This window comes from Tigriopus californicus, chromosome 10 (assembly GCF_007210705.1).
Source record: "Tigriopus californicus strain San Diego chromosome 10, Tcal_SD_v2.1, whole genome shotgun sequence".
NCBI lineage: Eukaryota > Metazoa > Arthropoda > Copepoda > Harpacticoida > Harpacticidae > Tigriopus > Tigriopus californicus.
Genome location: NC_081449.1, coordinates 2,696,857 through 2,717,616, shown reverse-complemented (window position 1 = coordinate 2,717,616; position 20,760 = coordinate 2,696,857). Strand labels below are relative to the sequence as shown.

General features: G+C 41.1%; 1 protein-coding gene and 1 long non-coding RNA gene across 3 annotated transcripts; one reads left to right on the top strand and one right to left on the bottom strand.

Annotated features, from left to right (window-relative positions):
- Positions 1–3,553: 3,553 nt before the first annotated feature.
- LOC131889618 (uncharacterized) lies at positions 3,554–9,847 on the bottom strand. Its single transcript, XR_009374214.1, has 3 exons — positions 9,810–9,847; positions 4,869–5,073; positions 3,554–3,571 (listed from the first exon to the last, which is right to left on the bottom strand). It is a non-coding gene; the product is annotated as an uncharacterized LOC131889618 (long non-coding RNA).
- LOC131889613 (uncharacterized) lies at positions 5,700–15,593 on the top strand. Of its 2 annotated transcripts, XM_059238750.1 has the most exons (4): positions 5,700–6,010; positions 9,762–10,058; positions 13,441–13,830; positions 14,392–15,593. In XM_059238750.1, the coding sequence occupies exons 3-4, from the start codon at positions 13,537–13,539 to the stop codon at positions 15,502–15,504; spliced, it is 1,407 nt and encodes a 468-aa protein (XP_059094733.1). In that variant the 5' UTR covers positions 5,700–6,010; positions 9,762–10,058; positions 13,441–13,536; the 3' UTR covers positions 15,505–15,593. The 2 variants fall into 2 exon arrangements, with proteins under 2 accessions (XP_059094733.1, XP_059094734.1); XM_059238751.1 differs by lacking the exon at positions 5,700–6,010 and having other exon boundaries at positions 9,684–10,058.
- The last annotated feature ends 5,167 nt before the right edge of the window (positions 15,594–20,760 follow it).

Sequence of the window (20,760 nt, the reverse complement as noted above, 5' to 3'; positions counted from 1 at the left end):
TCGTGACATTTGTAACATTAAGTTAGATCATAACTTGACTAAATACATACGATGCTCTTCTGAATGTTGTTAAACAAGAATATCGCGCAAATTTGATAAATACATGTGTATATATTGAATTTTCCTTGTCTTCACGTGTAGTTATGAGACCTCATCGTTGCAAAGGTTGCGTGAAAGCACCTTATGGATATGAATATATTTGACCTACATTGACAAAAGTCATCACCAAATCTACACCCATTAAGATTACACCGTAATCCGGATTGCGGTTTGGTAAAAGGTTAAAGGTCAAATGTTAAGTATAGTCCTTACTCGTTGAATTTCAAATTGCGTTCTTATAACTGTTTATTACAATTCAATCGAAAGGCTATTGTCTCAGAAGTAAACTAAGTCGCACCAGTTTTGACGGTGCCTACCATGTGTTCAAAGGAACACTTCCAAGCTTTTCATTTTCGTTTGTTCTGGATCATTTTATAACGTTCCTTGAAGAGCATTTAACCACTTAACCCTAATGATTGTTTTTGTACAAGAATATATGGCGATTCTTCTTATTTCAAACGCTTTTAAATTCGGTCCAATCACAAATCATCCAGCTCGTTTTAAATAGAAAATAATGTTTTGCAGTTCATTTTCATATTACATGGCACGTGTTTCAACGAAATTATACAATGTTACAAAATGACACAAAATTTCCTGCCACAATCAGTCAGTACAGTTTTGAACAATTTTGATCAATTCGAAGGGAAAAAGCATAAAATCGTAAAATAACTTAAAGCGGACGTTTTGGGGGGAAATTTAAGCCTTTTGCCATGTTTTGGAATACCATTTTATAAAAAAATAACATACATCATGCTTTTGCAATGTTTCCATTTCTAGACATGCTCTTTATTTTGACCATTTCTTCTTCAGAATGCTTACTTTGGCTGGCATTGGTAATGTTTATCTTTTTTCAATGAATTATGCCGCATAGTATGAGTACACAATTGACTTAGAATATCACAAACCATTGATGATTTTAGGATCATGATTGATGTTTCAAAACATGAATTCTCACTTACAGGTTGTATATATGAGTCTGCTTTAAAGGTCAGTTTTTCGATGATTTCATGACAAGGTGAAAGCTAAATGGCAAAAAGTTCGTGTAAAATAATAATCAGACATTTTTATTGAAGGCCACTAATATATTTGAATAACCAAATACATTTCACATTTTGTAACATATTTTTACGTTTCAGAACATACTTTAGCTGATTTTCGCAACGCAAAAACAAATTCGTTTGACTAAAATCACGAAGTTTTTTTCCGACTCCAAGTAATTATCCTCCAAAGCATGACAAACGCCTATGCTATTTCGATTGTAATTTTTGTATATCAACTTCGCATATTTTCTCGAAGAACGATCAGTTCCGTGTGATTCACGAATATCCATACTCGCTTACGTTCTTGATTAATATGGGGTTGGGAAAAGCCTGCAACTCAATTTGAGCTTCCTCCAAGGAGTACAAGCTTGTGGCTTTTGTTTCATTTCTAATCCAGTGTCCAGACTTCTCTGTCTTCCCAATGACGCTAGCTAGAGTCTCCCAGATACTATCTTTTGTTTCACGCCTGTTTGGTCAAAGCCTTGGGCCACCTTTAAGTCCAGGAAGCGTCGTTCATCGCTCGGTATTCATGAAACTTTTACCTCCTGTGGGGAATATGGAGGTCTAATGCATAAGTTATAGCAATATTTCTGAAATCCACCACCTTTGATCGGTTATTGCTTACAAAGTCGCACCCCATTAATGTCAACAAAAATATATATATTTTCTGAACCCTGCCTAAATTATATACTAGTTTACAGCAAGGGCCAAGCCAATTTGGCCAATTAAGAAATCTTGGGGTCCCAAGTGCAAATGCTCACCGACCCATTTTCTAGTGCTTAAACAGCTGGACGAGGATTGGTCTCAACTTGAACATTCATCCTGGGTCATAAATGATGTCTAGGTCGGCGACGTATGGCATGCGTACGCAAACAAGCAAGTAGTACTCCATGTGTGTATCTGTATATCCATGCCTGGTATCTGAGCCCATATCAGCATGCAGGGTTTGGCAATGAAAGAGAACTGAAGTGAGTAAGTTTGCCCTCTTCTTCTCTATGCTGCTGTGCTCCTTGCTCCTTGCTCCCCGTAACTGGACTTTCACCGCCTTGAGCTACCATTGAGAATGGCTGAGATTAACAGTATGAGCTCGTGTGAGTGTGTGCTTGCGAGGGTTGTCTTGATGGCCTGATGGCCTGATTGGTTGGTTGGTTGGTTGGTTGGTTGGTTGGTTGGTTGGTTGGTTGACTGGGACCTAGTAAGGCTTGGTGTTCACCAGGGGTTCGCATCATAATGACATCGGGATATTCTGAAAAAAAATATGTTTACGTGGTACACAATGGCAAATGAGTGCTTGAATTTTTTGAAAATAAAAGGGCCTGATTCAAGAGGTCTGAGCCAATCAAATAATTTCAAATTTTCTTTTTGGTATGATTGAAAATCAGATATTTTCTTTTTGACGCATGTTGAATACATGATTGTTTGAAACCATACCAATTTTGGGTTTAATGTTTGGGATTCGCCACAATACACTATACTGACTTGATATTGAGCAGGCAGAGGCATAGTTACAAAGCAACACTTCACCTCATTGTTGTGGAAATCACCTCAAGTACCAGAACCTGACATATAGAGAGAGTTCCACTATTGCTACAAAAACTAATATGATCAAAGCTCACTTGGTATTGTTCAAACTTGATTAATCAAATATCCTGTTTACTCTACACTGCCATTCAACGGAAAGCCGAAAAATGTCAAATCTAAACGCCTAAAAATGGACATGTAAGCACAGACTGTGGCAAAACATTTTTTTAAATTTCCGATCACCTCTTGAAAATGAAAATGTAACCAAAAAATCTGTTAGGAGATCATTGTTGAATACGAGAAGTTTTAACATGTATTAAGTATTTAGAAACGTTCAAATAAAACTGATTCATTAGGTTCACTTCTACCCTAAGTAAAACCAAGACGTGACACCTCAGATGCTCAACAAAATGGTCACACAAGACACATCTCCCCCACTTTCCATGCATAACAGAAACTGTCTGTCTCGATCAACCGAGAGAATGCTTGAATGTTAAGCATTCGCTGACATACATGGAAACTGGCTCTGACAATGGCCTTGATTGATTGTGTAGGATTATCTGGATTCCAAGTCATTTTCCCGCGTGATCCTCGGACAAATTTGCCTCCTTTTACAACTCCTGAATTCTTGCCTCGGGTCGACACCGATCGAGTTCTGCGAAAGAGAACCACCATTTTGTCCTTTTAATCGATGTGAAATGACTGTGCGGAAATGTTCGGCATTTTCTCGTTCGTTCGCCATACGAACATGTAGCAACGAACATTTATCTCGAGCGGATTGCTCCACAAGTATTGGCACGTATAAATCTAAAAAGATACGGCACAAAATTGTTCGGTCTGAACCCCTTTTCATTTGAAGTGCATGACATCATGTGTGCGAGTGTGTTTTCTCTCATCATCGGACAATGAAACTGAAAAGAAGACATGAAAGAAGAAGCACAATATCACTGCCATCAGGCCAATCATGATGATGATGATGCTTGGAATTTGAATTGAATTCACCGTGAAACATGGAAATGACCACGTCAAGGACAGCCTTTCTCCTAGCACTATCTTCTTTGGCATTCGATCTGAGTGGCGAGCTATTATTCCACCAATTTATAATTCCATAATAGGACGAGTCTCTTTGTAGTAACCAAGGGGATGAAGTGGATTTATGGCATAAATCATGGAGTAATGGTAAACAAGCTCTGGGAAATCAATGAAGTTGAAGCTCGTCTTGAACTCTTCTTTCCGTGCCATAAAAGAATCGGCTGATGCCTGGAAATGGCGTGTTATACGTAAAAGTTCCGATTTTCTCCGCTAGAGGTAAGACGAAACCGGGTTGAGATTTATTATATCGAGGCAATGTTCTGTTATTTTTAGTGATGGGACAGTTTCAGGATTCTTAGCATCCAAAGCCTAGACTGGCATGTCAGTTTGATTAGGTATGAGAGTCGAGGATTGAGAAATAGAATTTGGAGAATGCCCTGGTTAATGGGAGGGCCCTTATCACTAATCCTATCGGGTTTCACGTCAAACATTTTCTACGACACAGTTCAATTTCTTGACCGCATCAGTTTAAGGAGAGGCATTCCGACAGGTTTCCCTTTCATTTAAACTGCAATCTTTGTCGGTGGCGTTTTTTTTCCTCCCACTTTTTTCGGTTCCCGTTTCTGAAATCTGGTTTGGCCAGATTCCGATCCCTGCGTCCTTTCAAAGGGGGCCTTAAACTTTGACCGAGATTTAGATGGTGGGCATATGTACATTCATGGTCATCGACGTGATTTTGTGATCGAGTTTTTATTACGGACAATGGCGAATCCAGCCTCCTGTTTTGAACTCATAGAGTACTACTTTTAAGATGAGCTGGTGGGTCGCTATACAGAATCACATGTGTTCTCTAGGATATGTATTTGACTAAGTTGTGTATACCAATTGGAAAAATAGGCCGGGGGACGGGGATGATCGACTTGATTGTTCATCTTGTTATCTTGGGGAATGTAGTTTCCTGTATTTCAAAGATTGCCTCTTGCCTCAAGCCACGATGTGATCCCCACAGAATATTTCCTCTTGGCGTTTTTTTCTCTGTGCTTAGTAACAAAAAACTTGTATTGCCGTTGCAAAACTCCCAATCTAAACCTTTAGTAGACTTTGTAATGGGCTTGGTCTCAATATTGCCAATGGCTTCTTTAATTTACGAACTTTGACTCATACCTAAGAACTTACCCCGTTTCCTAGCAAAGTGATGGCTTCATAGATAAGTACAAACTTAAAGGGAGAAGAGGTGGGTCCGCAATCGGCATACATTCATCCACAACTTGAGGGATGGGTTTTCTCTTTCTGATAGCAATCGACACATGGGCGACCCCATCCACCTTCAGCCATGACAAGCCAAGGAATCTCAGAGGAAACCGCAATCACCCCAACTCATCTAGAAAGTACCTCTTTGATGCAGTTTTATTAGGGCGTGAGAAGCACGTGGTGCGATTTGAGTTTATTTCCTGAAACCGCGGCTACATTGCGCTCCATAAATCAATGGGTTTCCCTTCCAATTATCGATGAGATATTAGGACTACCACTTCGTGGAAGGGGCAGGATTTACTGAACTCTGTCTTTTCGAAAAGGGAGCATTGAGACTCAAATGGACCCCTGGTGTTGTCGAGGAATGTGCACAAATGCTTTTGGGAGAAAGTTCGATGGGTCGTGGATTACGGGTGACAACTTTATTTACGTTGGGCATTCTTGCACAAGTTTTGCAAAAAAGTCCTCTACCCCCTCATCTGTCGTGTCGTAAAAAATCTTTCCGAATATGGGATCGTTCGTCCCCCTCAAGAGCCGGTTATCCAATTGACCTGGCGAACCCGGAGGATAATGCGATTTAGAGTCTGGCATTTTTGTACAATGAAGGAAAAAAAATTGCGCAAGAAAGTATTTTTTCCAGCTAAAGAAGACTTGACCACTTTGGAACATTTGGGCACTTGACCGTGAAAGGAAGCCATCTTTAGATTATTATCAATGACTTCTAATGGAAGGATTCAGGCGTTCATTGCCACTGAGAGATGGCATTTAAATTGTACTTACTGGAAGTTCTTATCGCATCAGATTGTTTTCTTCCTGTTTTTGTTTGACCCAGCAGAGGACGCCAAAGCTAAAGAAGGGATAGCCTTCATTATATCATTTGATCTTCACGTTCACAAATTGGCTTGAAAGCATGGGGATCGTGTTTCCAAAAGATTGGTGACACGAAATATCGTGTTTACTCCTGCCAGTAGAAATAGTCTTTTCAAAAGTGACCTCCAAACTTGATTCTGTTGGAAAGGCCTAACATATTCCGTTGGATCCTGTTTGGTCACCGTGGAGAAAATACAGTAAGTCTGATTTTGAACAATGATTTGCTATTCGATACTTTTTGCCAAAGGATTTAGGAACCCACCCAGACAATCATGACATGGTCAATCGTGGTGAAAGACATGCCTACTTTAGTTTACGAAATGAAGTATCACTCTAGAACGTGCCCTCTCTGCAAATGATGAATGAAAAGAAATCTTGATAAAGCTTCCAAATAACAATTCTAAATAGAAGGTATTAAACTTGAAAAGTGACGAGAACTCTTAAAAAAAACACCAAACAAACAGCAGACAAAATAACTAAAATCAAGACGATGATGGGCCAGCGAAAAAGACAAAAAGTGACTCATTTACATGAAAGACATGAAAATGACACTGGGTTAGATTGGAAATTGGTTTAAAAAGTGTATTTGATCAGTAGGGACGGGCTAACTGTGTAGAAAGAATTTTTGGGGCAAAAGACCACTTTTTTACAACTTTGCACTTTTCACCATTATTTGCACCTATTAACTTTGATTTTACACTTTTTTTTTTGCAAACTTGGCCTAAAACTGTTTTTCTTGGTTGAAATCAAAATTTCTTCAAGTTAAAATTAGTTTAAAAGTTTGAAATCAAAGGCTGTCGCCAAAATATAGATATGAAAAACTGAATTTTGAACATTTGATGTCAAATATCAAATTGTGCAGGCCCGAAGAGTTTCACTTTTGGTTGAGAAACAAGGGAGAACAGAAATGAAAAAAGTCAATTTCTAGTCAAGTGACAAGCTAAGCAGGGGGCGAAGATAGTTCAGTAGTCCAAACAAACCAACATAGCTGCCTTCCTCACCTCCTCCAGACTAACTGCCCTCTCTTTTTGAGGAAGAAACATTCCAACTTTTGTTCAATTCGATCAATGTAAAATGTAGATCAATGATGCAGAGCTATTGCTGGGAAAAGACAAAAATAAGCAAGGAGAAGCATTCCTCGACCATATTAAAAAAGAGTCCAAAATCGAGGCAAAATTCGTTTTTTAACAATACGTTTTTCAAATTCGTACTACTGTAAAAAGGAGTTAAATATCCCTTCTTGTTTGATTTTATTTGCACCTTTTGTTACACTTTTTGGCTTTTTGCACCTTTTTGTGCACATTTTGGGCTTACTTTTTGCACCTTTTTGTCTCTAAAAGGCATTGCTATTTTGGACATTTTGCCTGTTCCTATTGATCGCAGTGCAATTAATTGAAGTGTTCCAATTTTCTTTTTCTTTTTTGAAAATATTTGTAACGCCCAATGTGAGTGCAAAAAATTTGACCATTTACAAGAAGGGAGCTAGGCCGATTTTACTTTTTGTCAAAGCTCTTCGACTGGTGCATAAACGGAAACCGGCAGGAAGGTACTGTCATTTGAGAACAAACTGCACCCCTTTTGTTATATTCATAATTACTTATTCCTAAAACTCTAGACTTTTTACCACATAAACCAGAAACTTCAGAGGTTTTCATTTACAATAACATAGCTCAGGTTTTTTTTGGAAAAACCCTATTTTTCCTTTGGAATTGCTTTTTCATACCGTATGGTAGCATCCCTTGTAACTTTTGATGAGATGAACTATTGCTATCACACACTGTCCTAACTTCACCAATTGCCATGTCCAGTCCTTCTATTAAAGTATCCTTGACTTGTCCAATGTTAAACGGGCTTTGGTATTGTTGACCACAAAGGTTCATTGCTAGGTTGTTAGAATGGAAGGTACCCACTAAACATCAAATCCGATGAATTCTGACAAAGAAAAAGTCAGTGAAAAGAGCCTGAGACCCACCGTGCGACCCACATTGCAATTGAATTTTGCAATCTTGGTCTGTTCCAATCAGTTTTGAAACAAACAGGACCCCATTCATTCCGACCAAGACAGTCAGAGGATCGCTGAGTAGGTGTATATAGAAAGAACCAAGTAGAGCTTCAAAGACTTGACATCCCTCATCCATCAAACGAGAAAATGAGTCCCGAGATCTTTGAACAAGACGCCGTTCGCCATTCCTCAAAGCAAATGAAAGGAACCCGTTCATTTTCAAGAACATACTGCACTTCAAGTGAATTCCATTGCCATAATAATAAATCAGATCAGGGACAATTCTCGGTCAAATAACTTTATGGGATAATCAGGCACTGTACATGGAGCTTTTGATTCCTATTTTGATCACTACTGTCAGGGTAGGCAATATTCATGAATGTAGTTACCAATGGTTTTATGGTCGTGGGCATGCTCAGTTTTGGCTGGAAGGCTTCTCCTTCCAGTTATTTTCGCCAAATCTCCTTATGGTCAAAGATTATCCGCTTAGAGGGTACAAAGCCAAGTGTAAAATACTGCCTTTGACCAACCTGTTAAGAATGCTAAAATTGGCATGTTCTTTGAACTCCAAATGTCCACCATCATTCTGCGTGATTGGTGCGGTGGAGGAATTTGGGGGTCTCTCAATGGATCTTGGTGGGACATGAAAAAGACGACGATTAAAGTCCATTGCCCGAGTTGAATGAGAAATTTCACATTTCAATTTCACTTTTGGAGCCTCGGAGGAAAAGAAAAAGGGGCGATCATGAAGAATCGACGCCATGAATGTAAATGCATAACAAATTAGCAAGCCCATACATAGCCATTATCTGACAGTCTCGGCAGGGATTATATCTAACCACTCACGTCTCTGCGAAGTGAGCACTTCCCCTTTAATGCCAGATCTGATCTTTCGGGTATTTTTAATTGTAATTGGAGATTTCCTTTCGGACCGATTTCGCTCCGGATGAACATGTTCGCTTAGAGCTACGAGAACAAAATGACTTCTTTTTCCTTTACAATCACCAGAAAATGGGCTAACCTAAGGAATGAGCACGATCTTTGCTTTTAATGGACTTTGATTACAAGGAGACATGCAGTGATAAAAGCAGATTTTTCCTTCGAACAATGAATGAAAAAGACCCACACTCGAACATGTAAACCATTGGAAAGAATTAGCCACCTTTAATTGAGAATAGGTGAGAATGTTTCAAATATAAAAAACCACTTCAAACTGGATCATTCTTGGCTAGGTTTCGAGATTCGGTAACCATCATTGAAACGACTCGCAGAAACGTCGCCAATGTGTTCCGATCATTGGGAGTATTCTTAACATTCAAATTAGATACACTTAGGTTGGTTGCACTGAGTCCCCGATGGAGTTCATTCACGTAGTGAGTGTTGAAGCGAAGAGGCTGACTCTTCAAATAATCCAAGCGAAACCATCCGTGATGGGGATGATTTCAAGCAAGCGGGAGATCAAACTGAGATTGTCTCCTGGATGTAGCTAGTCAGTCCCCAATGAAATGTATCATTCCCTTAGATACATCTCCTGAGTGCTCATTCACAAAAGTTGAATAACACTACGTTACATCTGGCCTCTTCCGTTCTTGGTGAATGTATGGAAAAAGGACCCTGTTGGAAGAGAAATAAAGCCCTTTTCTATAGATGAACGATCCTCTAGTCTTCAAATGAACGAATCTCTTCGTGTAGTCTGGTGAGTGCACGGCATTCTCGTGCAAAAGCGATATCAACCACATGAACCCATGTCTTGCCTGGCCTATCCTGTTTGTGCACGCACCATCACTGGCAAAAATAAGCTGAAGACACAACTTGACTATCATTTCATCGAATCACAAATAAATGACAACTTGAAAATACTTTTCTGACCGCAGCATAAAAATCCTTCCCTTAAGATAAATTCTTATGTATCAAATCACTGCCGTTCTTTTCCTTCGTTTCTCTAGTGTGGTCTGGTCGAATGGTCGGAAAAAATCAGTGTCGGGAAAACTCACGCGGGAAAAGTAGTGGCATGACTTCGAGGGCAAGCCGAGAGTTGGTTCGGAGCTGCTTGGTGGACCGACTTCTCACCGACGAGTTGATCAAGATCGACCATTCTGAAAAGAAATCTTGAAGCGGGAAGTGCATGAACGAGGAGGAAATCATCGTTTCTCCAACTATTACCCAGGAATTATAGTGTGATTGAGACTGAATTAGTGTGAACTGGTGCTTCAATATGAACAGTTGAATGCTCGTGAGAAAAGGTAAGACCAGGAAAGAACAACATCATTGGATATTTGTTGTCGGCAAGGACAAGACTGGATTCAATCGCCAATAACTGGCCCCGAGGATGATATTCTTTGTGAGAGATCGAGTTCATTGTCAACGGAAGCCGTGACGAAATAATATAGTCTTGGTCTCTTTGAGAATGACATTGACTGCTATTACGATTATGAATGGCCTAACCAGTTTTTGGTCATGACTCGACAAAGTAAGGGTGTTTTGAAGACCTTTTGAAGGTTATCACGAACACGATATATTCCCTCCATCTTCCATTTTGGTGCCAAATGATCTTGCACTAAGATTTGAAAGGATCGACCTTTTTGGGTGATGTATTTTTGTCTCTGTGGGAGAAAATGACGGGCGTGAGCTTGAACCCTTGAAAAACGCCTCTTGAAATCTGTCATAGAGCATAAATTAGTCGCTTAAAAGATTTGCATTTTCCTCTTTCACATTTGGCAAAGTAAAAGATAACCTTTGAGAAGGGTAAACCAATCGGCATTGATTTCCATTTGGTTAGGCAATTTCCGCTTACTGGTTATTAAAAAAGGCCGTCCAAGGCTCGAGACCCAATCCGTCGAAGTTAAGCTTCTCGAACCAATGACAACACCTCGTTTTGTCAGAGCACGTCCAATGAATTCAAGTCCAATGTGGATGGCAAACATGATTGGGGCTTCTTCATTCAACCGATTGATTGGCAACTGTTGAGAAAATTGCGTCTATTTTTCGACGATAGAAACGGCTCTAGAGATTGCAAGTCAGGCTCCAATCAATCGAAATCTAGCTTTGGGCTAGATTTCTCCCTTAAGAAGAGATGATCCAGTTCCGATCGCTTCTCATTGATTGGTCAATGAATTTGCAAAATCAAGGCGAATTCCAACGTGGCCTCCTTACCAAATCTTCCTGAAACCATCTAAAGCTACTCAATGCTTTTGGTAGAAACCATTCTAAGTTCAATATCCTCCTCCGTAATCCATCTCTTAACGACGGTATTTTCACTTTAATCCCAGATCTTTGGCTGGGGTTTCAAAGCTCTTAAGCCTAATTACAGGGGACTGAACCAAAATCCAAACATTGAATGAACTCAGCCAAAAATGGTCGTCTCCAATATCTGTTGTCCGGTCGAGAAAACGAATCCACTCTGAATTAGGGAGGGAACAAAAAAGAGCACAGGGGTAGTATTTTAGATAGCAAAACGACGATGTCGGGACACTTAGTGGTCGGTGATCAATGATCATTTTCTCTTGGTTGACCTGGATTTCTTTGTTTCCCATCGGCATCGATATGTACGATAATCAATTGTGAGCTCTGTGGTTTCCTTGCCGGGACAAAGTTCTCCCAAACGATTTTCCACGCATTTTAACCGCATCGGTTTTTGATCTCTCCAATTTACCCACAACACGTCAACAACAGTCAGTAAGATCAAGCTTCGGCAATTAACAAATTGATCGCCATAAAACAAATTTTCGTGGTTCTTTCAGAAGAAGAAATATACAGTACAATTTTTGTGCCTCTATTCCTTAGTGATCCTGAAAGCGATTATGAGCGAATGTGTAGGAACATTAATGACTTTAATTACGTGAGTGATGGTTATCAGTCAATAATAACGGTGTAGAATACCTTCAGGCATCTTTCTCTCTCTCTCTATCTCGCTTCTTTTTACCACACAGGCACACAGGGTTTTAAAGCTCAATGATTTCGACCTTGACACAGAATTTGAGCGATCCCTCGGTGTCTCCCTGTTCAATTTCTCAGGGACAGAGTGTCAAATGTGCCTTGAGCATTTCAATTACCAAACAGAAAAGGCAAAATGATCTTGAATGATTCTCATGACCGAGAATATGGCGCTCACGATTGCCCTTTGTCAATGGGACCAATTCAGTTTCCCGTCCACCCCATTGTTGTGCCTTTTGTGAGGCTGATCACACTCATCAATAGGTGGGAAATCTTCATGCGATCTCGGCAAGATATCTCTTCAGGGACCCCTGAATATTTACAGTTCTGATCAACGGTTACAAGTCATGGTCGTTTCTATGGGCCAGGCATTGACTGATCCCACAGACACACACACTTACACAGGTGACCAAAGGTCGTATCGCCCAAAGATGAACCGAATGGCCAACAAGTGAGTCTAGGAAGAGGGTATACAGTCCTAGTAAGTGTCTGACGGACTGACGCAAAAAAGTGAAGAGGGAAAACGAACTTCGTTCCGGGGCAGGTACTGTAAATGAACAGGAAAAAAAGGATTCTGAGAAGAGCTTTCAGTTCAGCTCCTTTTATTCATTGTGGCTACTGGCAAATCGAAGAACAGACACTAGTAGCAATATTTCTTTCTGCGTCGGCGCTCATTTTATGAGTTTAACAACCTTCAATTCAAACACTTTTTAAGAACAAATATTCTCAAACGAGGGTGTGCCCCGATTGCCATCTTAGAGCCGATGATAAATTTTGGTTTTGAATAGCTATTCATTTGGTGAACAACCACAACTTTAAAATTGGGGATGAAAAAGTTGCAATATATGGCAATCTGAGAATACACTAATTCTTATTTTTACACAAAGAATGCACTTTTTGGCTAACAGACGACTAATTTGATGGCCATCCTTTATCAGCATTGACGCATAAGTCATTTGGACACTTGGTCATTGAACAAACTTAACGCTTATGACCATGTTCGTGTACCTCTGCTAACTAAAACTTTAGAATGGAATGTGGGCTATTCTCGCCTCAAGGCGACCGCCCTCTTGATAGTACACTGCCCAATTTTTCTATTCTGCCCTCGAGGCTCTGTCCAATTATTCTTACGCAACTTTCCGCTCTAACGTCACTGGTAGGCAAGCGTCAATGCCAGAGAAACCAAGAAGACGACTAACGCGGCCATCGGCCACCTCGGTAACATTTTGGCATGCTAAGATGCTCATGGCATCTTCAAGGTGCGCATCCACGTGCTTACATTCACATCATAGTCTAAGATGTCCTCCTCTAAGATACAGTAAATACCACCCGCCTCGTGAGATATGAATACCAGCACTAATTCAACTCTCGTTTTCTGGTAAAACCACGACAAAACCTCGGCATGGGCTGTGTTTGACGCGCAGGAATGAATTTGGCGCACAAAGGCGTCGTTGTTCATTGAAGGACTTGAACAAGATTCGCCACTAATTCCATTCCTTTAACCGGAAAACCTTGGATACCAGCCTACATACATACTTGCGGGAGAAAAAAATACTCACTTCATGTGTGTACATGATTAGTCCATCTCATCAGCATTGTCGTTTTCTACAGAAAAGGCCTGCGTCTTGACTCGCTCGTTGAATTGATGTTTAATCAGAGAGGTTGATGACTTCTGGCATATTTGTCTTACAGGTTCTCAATCGCTACTTCCTCTTGTCCGCCGCCGTGGAGCAAAGAATTGCATAGGCCTGCCCTTTCAACGGAATTGGAAAATAATTGCCCATTCCGATGGAGAAAATGCCAACAAGTACTGGAAGCAGTGCTTCAAGTCCACTCAATACGAACCCAAGCACTCCAGACAATCACCATCATCAACTGCAACAACAACAACGCCAATCACTCATCATCCATCCCATAGAGACTGAGCCGCTCTCTGATGACGATTGGAGAGGCAAATACTTGGACATGAAGCATTGCTATAGAGATGTCAAGCAGAAGAACAAAATTCAAGCCAAACGTGCCAGACAACTTCTTGTGGCAGTCACGGCTAAACTTCAAGAAAAGGAAGACGAAATTGAAAAGGTAATCCTTTTTCTTTAATGGACTCAAGTTCTGGCCAATAAGAGGCACGCTTGCCAGAGAGATTGGAGGGCCTTATGAGGTGATGCAATTTGCTCATAGAGTTAAAGTACGTTTTGCAAGTCCATGGGGTTGGCAAGGAAGATGAGTCTACCAATCTCTTGACCTATTTTTCAATCACCGTCATGGCAGTGCTTCAGAGACTGGCTTGTAGAGTCATGTTCTTGTGGTGGAAGATCTTGAAGCGAAAGAAAATCACTGCCAGATTTCTTCGACCAATTAAACTTGTTCAGAAACTCGAGACTGGGAGAAGCGGTAATTGTTCTCGCCATATTACGTCTAATGATAATTATCTAGCCACAGTTTTAAGCGGTCATAGCAATATTTTACGAGACGACCAATCCCACTAGGATTAAATCAAATTTCATAATATAATTGCACCCTTCGCAGATTCTTTCGTAAAAAAACATCTGTCATAGGATCTATTGAGGTTTACATACATGTGTAGTAGTATTTTCCTTATAACGTGTGAGGGTTTCAAAAAGAAGGATTTTTTTTCTCCAGATCCGGAATCTCCATCATGTGGAGCTGACGAGGATCTGTCAAAGTCTTCTTCATTTACAAGCCTGTATGACCCGAGAACAAGAACGATTGGAGGGGATCCTTTTGGAACGGGATCTGACCATCCAATCTCAAAAATTGGAAATGGATCGCTTGAAGGAGCAAAACCAGAGCCTTCTTCAAGGTCAAAAGACTCCGAGCAACCGTCAGCATGGTAGCTTTAGGCAGTACAAAAAGGAGAAGAAGAGTCACCATCGATCCAATGTCACAGACGACCTTGGTTCCATGGGAAGCAGTGAGGAATCCCCATCCTCGACTCCAAAGAACTCTCGTCCTCCCTTGAGGCTCTCACTAAGTACAGGCTCAGTTGAGAACCTCACCTACGGCCTCAACAGCCTTTCAATACCTCCTAAGAAAGGGATCCTCAAGAGTGCCTCCAGTTATGGCAGCCTCGACTTGAGTTCCAATCCTGGATCGATCCTGCACAACCTTCAAAAGATGATCCAAAATCATCCTCTCGTCACGGAAAAACTGGCCAAGATTGAACACGAAAAATCCGATTCTGGGCGAGAGAGCGAAGAATTTGAGCATTCCATGGAGCACCAGCCTTTGTCCTTGCCTCCAATGAGTAACATTGTGAAGAGTCGATCCGATAGTGCCAATAGCTCGTTTGATAGCACAAATGATAGCCTTCCCGATGGCATAGTGCAAGAAATGAAGAACAAAGGCTGGCGAATGTCCTTGAGAGTTCCAGACAGGAAGAAAGAGAAGCCACCGAAGCCACCTCCAAGAAGTAGTACTACCAAATTGACCACAACCAATGGACCTGCTAGCATCGTGAATGTCGAGAACGGTAAACTGATTGAGCCCCACAAAACCATAGTCAATATCAAGCCCGACGAAGCCAAATTAGAGAAACGAGTCACTTTTAGTCAAGAAACCGTGGAACATGTCCAAGCCGAGGTCATGATCTTTGACCCAGCTGAGAAGAATGCTATCAAATTGTTGGATGAGACCATTAAGAATTACAAACCGAGCTTCGAGTCCACAACCAGGTTCGGATCGGAAACGAAGAGCATCAAGAAAGACGTGTCCTATTTTGAGCCATATCTTTAAATGTGAACATGTACCGTACACCTATAACAAACAAAGAGTCATTTGTCGGAAGGATCTTTCACGTATAAGTTGTCAATTTCGTCCTTAGGAATAAATCAATAACCTGTATTGTTGAGGAACCCTCAATTTTTTTCACATTCAAGACTATTGAGTGAATGGCACATTTTTTACACTTGTGCTCGGAATCCAATCTGATTATCCGTACAATTGGCATTGAGCCTTTTTACACACCTCTGGAAACAATTAGTCAGTTCTTCAAGCTGAATTGCGTAAGTTGTAAATCGATTCAAAAGATGTGGCTTTGGAGAGCAAAACGTTCTTGGAAATTGAAAATTAGTGTTCTTACTGAAAAAGAATCCAACAAACCTACATTTACCTAACGGAAAGGAAAACTCACTAGATATGTATTTCGTCTTCACAACGCACTGAAAAGTAAAACACACTATACATGAGATTCTAATTAGAGCTACGCATCGGATCAGATTTTTTTCGGGATTTATTTACCTATGTAGGGGAATGAGTTCCCCGTAAGTCATAATAGCCCCCTTACGCTGTACGAAATATGTTTTACGTTCTGCACTCCAGAGGGCGCTTTGTCATTCAGCCTTTACCAAATAAAGGGCCGATTGGGCCAATTCCTTGTTATTGAATTATAATACGTTTGTGTTGCTCTTGACTAATTCTATCAAAATCTTATTTTCAATTAGTGCCTCGGATCACATCATGTCCGGAAAACAAATTGCGTTCAAGGCAAGGCAAGAGCAGTTTACATATGTAGCAATCTACCGTGCCTCTTCCCGTTTTCTTTGGGACGTGTGACGTTGCAAATAAGGGCCCTTAATTTGCCGCTCTAGGGTACCCTTGAACGAAAGGCTGGTCTGGGATTGTTGATAAAAAACGATCATGGTAGCAAATTATAAAGGGTTGGTGCTCGGTTTAGTACAAAAGAGGATTTTAAGGTCTTCATCAACATTTTATCTGATGGGTTGAAATTAAATTTGATTTCACGTGATGCCACTTCTGTCACTAACGTTATATTTTATTCCCGGGTTAGGACAAAGTGCATGGAGACATTCAAAAACATAAAGGATTAGGTAGTGTTCACATCTACGCTGAATAATATGAAATTCAAGGGATTGAAGTCTTTCCCAATTGCATAAGTGGGTTATGCCTGCAATAATTTTTGCAAAACTTCTTTGTACTTTTTCAAATTTATTCAGCCCCCCTACGTTCATTGACCCCTAGATTGGGGAAGCATATTCCAAATACGGTTGGAAAATATGCTTGTATATATTTTCATAGTATATGCGTCTCAGGATTTGAAAGTTCGATGTATCCAGCTGCAAGTTTGGTATGCTTTGGTCACTTTCGATTGGATGTGTTCTTCAAACTTACCGTTATTTTCAACAATGATTCCAAGGTCTTTAATGGAGCTTACTGATAAAATGGATTTTAGGCGATTGTCGTTGTAAATTGGCTTGTCTAGTCCATTTTGGTTGTACGTCATGATTCGAAACTTATTAGAAATCAAATCCCCATTTAATTTCATATTTTGAGAGTGAACCCATTTGTATACACCGTGGAAGTCATTTTGCAGGTCTGTCTGGTTCTGTGAATTTCTTCCAAACTCTAGCTTAGTATCGTCAGCATAAGAAGATATTGAAGACTGGAGGGGCAATCCGTGTTGTGGTGCAACGACTAAAACGGACAAGATCGGACCCAGAATAGTTCCTTGAGGTACCCCAGATACCACGTTTCGAGGGCAGCCTAAGCAGCTGTCAACTCGAACCGCTTGTGTGTGGTTGACGAGGAAATCTCTGATCCAAGAGTAAATATTTCCTTCACCACCTAGTTTACTTGAACAACTTAGCAGTAGAATATGATCCATTTTGTCAAATGCTTTAGAAAAGTCCAAGTATATAACATCTACACAATTGCTATGCTGTAGTCCCTCTATCACATCCTCAAAGTGCTGAATCAATTGTGTCACAGTGCTAAAGTGGGCACGAAAACCATGCTGCTGGTCAGGAATGCTTCCTTTTATGTCAAGGTATTCAACAAAGCTTTGTCTTAACAAGCTTTTCCTTAACTTTGGAAACATTCAACGTTAACGAGATTGGTCGATAACCCACAGGTTGATCCCTATCTCCTCCCTTATAAATGGGAACTATATGGGCATGTTTTAGTAGTGTGGGTACCCTCCCCTCTGACAAAGAACGATTCATTAAAGATGTAAACATTGGAGCGATGACCAACAATTTTCTGATTCAGATTGAGAAAAAATATTCATATTCAGTCGGATTCGGATTTGGGAATGGGAAAAGTCGGATTGGGTTCAGATCCAATCCAAGTCCAAACATGCAAGATAAGCTAGATTAAGGACGACTTCACCACTGGACAGCGACGGGGGCGGGGAGAAAATGAGTAATTACATGAGTTGACTCAATTATAGCCTAAGAAAGCAATGGTCAGTTTTGATCGCAATCGAAAGTCTGTGTCCAAAGTTATGAGCATTTAAAACTCGGACCAGGGAGGGCGCAAAATGATTGAGCTAGCACCACGTTAGTGCTATGTAAGACAGACAGTGCGTGTAGACAGGTTGGGATTGGTAAGTCAACTGTATATTTCTTATCTCTTTTCCTCGCGCGCGGAAGTATCCCACGCCCGAACACGCCCCCCGAGCCCAAGACTTTGGGACGAAGAAGTTCGCAAACTATCCCGTCCCTGCCAATGAACTCGGGTTTAACCCATGTCTTGATAAAAAAGGCAATTCGAGGACCAAGACGAAATATACACCTTTCTTTGAAATATCACATATGCTACTTATCCATCTTCGTTTTCCCGATTTGCGCACCGAACAGACTTTCCCTGCTTGAGTTTGAAGCTGCACACTGGATTTATCCGTCTTCTTGCGCCAAAGAATGATCGGCCGCTATTTTGGGATTCCACACATTTTAACATGAACTTCGTCTTCACTTGTTTTGAGGAATGATACGAAAGTTTGTGAACTTGGCCGATTGTGTTATCCGGCTTTTTGTCGAGGAAAAATACGAACCAGCATCTTGCTGACTTGATGCTGGTTCTGGCATTAGCCGAATATATCTCCGATTTCGTCTGAACTCGCCCCTGTCAGCAAGACGGACTGTGTACAATGACCCGTTTCCACACTTTGCCAGAACTTCTGCTTCATCTTCTCATTCTTTATTACATGGATTTTGCAAGTAGATTCGTTGCCCGACTTCCAGGTGGCTCAGGGCGCCTTTAGCACTCTCTGTCAATCTGTTCCGAATTCTAAGATGCTTGATTTCTCGTTGCAGTTCCAAGATTTGAGACCGAAAGTCAAGGTCCACCTCTTGATCAGTACCAATTACTCTGGGTAACGATGATTGTACTGGGCGGTGAAAAAACAACTCGTTAGGTGACAAGGATCCCTCAGCTCTTGGGCAGTTCTGGTACTCAGCCAGGGCCTTCCCGACGTTTTCTCCCCCCACTTTGCATTTTTGGACAATCCTTTTCGCATTCTTGACTGCCGCTTTGGATACTCTGTTACCCTGCGGGTTATATGGCGAAGATGTGACGTGAATGGTCCCCTGGGACCTCAAGAACTCTGTGAATTTTTCGCAAAATTGTGGTCCGTTGTCGCTTAATACTTTCTCTGGGTGTCTGAAGTGTAAGAATATTGGCATCACTTCATTAATGACGTCTTGAGTACTAGTTCTTTTCAGTTCTAGAGCCCAAATAAATTCTGAAAAGGTATCCACTATCATGAGATATGATTTCCCACTCCAATCGAATAAGGTCCATAACAAGCATTTCCATTGGCCTTGATACTTCAAGTATGAAGTGTTTTAATGGTTGGGATGGATGGGACGGTTGGTACTTTCTGCAGGCCTTGCAATTCTCGACGCAAATTTTGATCTCGTTCCTCATCATTGGCCAGTAATACAATTGCTCGGCAAGTTTAGTAGTTTTGAGTATTCCTTGGTGTGAGGCAGGAAGGGCCCTTACAACAGTTCTCCTAGATGATTTCAGCACGACAATCCTGTTGTTCCATTGTAAGAGATCTTTCCCCGGGCCAAGTTTGATAAGAGATATCTCATCCCAAATGTTCTTGTATTCCCGTGATGGGTTGTTGTGTGTAAGATCCTTTACGCAGAGTCCCCTTTCGAACTCTTCAATGACGTGGTCATACTCAGAATCCAGGCTTTCTCGCATCTCGAGTAAGGCGGGATCTTCTGAATAGATTGCCCCGCAAGTGATGTCTTCTTCTTCTTCGGCCTTGAAAATTGGGTGACGGGAAATAGCGTCTGCAATGAAATGAGTTTTTCCCTCTTTACATACCACGTTGAAATTGAAATGTGCAACTCTCTCCCTGACTCTTAGCAACCTTGTATTTGGTATCTCTGTGATATGTTTGGCAAAGATCCCTACTAGTGGCTTATGGTCCGTAAAAACCGTGAATTTGGTCATTCCGCGTAGAAAGTAGTCGCATTTTTCGACTGCTCTTTGAATGGCCAAACACTCAAGTTCAATTGTCGCATATCTCTTCTGCGTTTCGTTGATAGCAAAGGAGCCGCATTGGATGATCTTTGGCCTTGTCTCCTCTCCTTCTTTGTACTGGAGTAGAATGAACCCTAGCCCATGCAAACAAGATGCGTTGGTGAGAAGGTAGGTGGGCATTTTGGAGTCAAATTGAGCGACTGCTAGTGGGCCCGAAAGGATCCTTCTGGCTCGGTCGAATTCTTCTTGTCAATTGGGTGTCCAAACGAATGCAGCATCTTTCTTTAGCAGTGTTCGTAAACCGGAAGTTGCTTGCTGTAGGACAGGGATGAAGGATCCCAGCTGATTTGCGAGCCCAAAAAAGGATCTCAGATCTGTTTTATCCCGAGGAACAGGGTAATTACGGAGACTTTCGACCTTCTCTGGGTCGGCCTCTGTGCCCTTCTCACTTACTACATAGCCTGCGAACTTGACAGATTTGCCAATTTGCAATTTATCTTTGGAAATGGTAACGTTCATTTCCCTGCATTTCTGCAAGATCAGCTCTATCCTTTCTGTCAATTCTTGCAATGTTTATGACCATACACTGATGTCGTCGATGATCTTCCTCACAAAAGAAAGGCCTTCAATAATTTGGTCTGAGCGTATGCACCACTCATCTTGTGATGAATTGCATCCCATGGAGGCCCTCTCCCACTTGTACTTTCCCCACGGGGTAAGGAATGTGGTGAGCAACAATGCCTCTTCTTCAAGCTT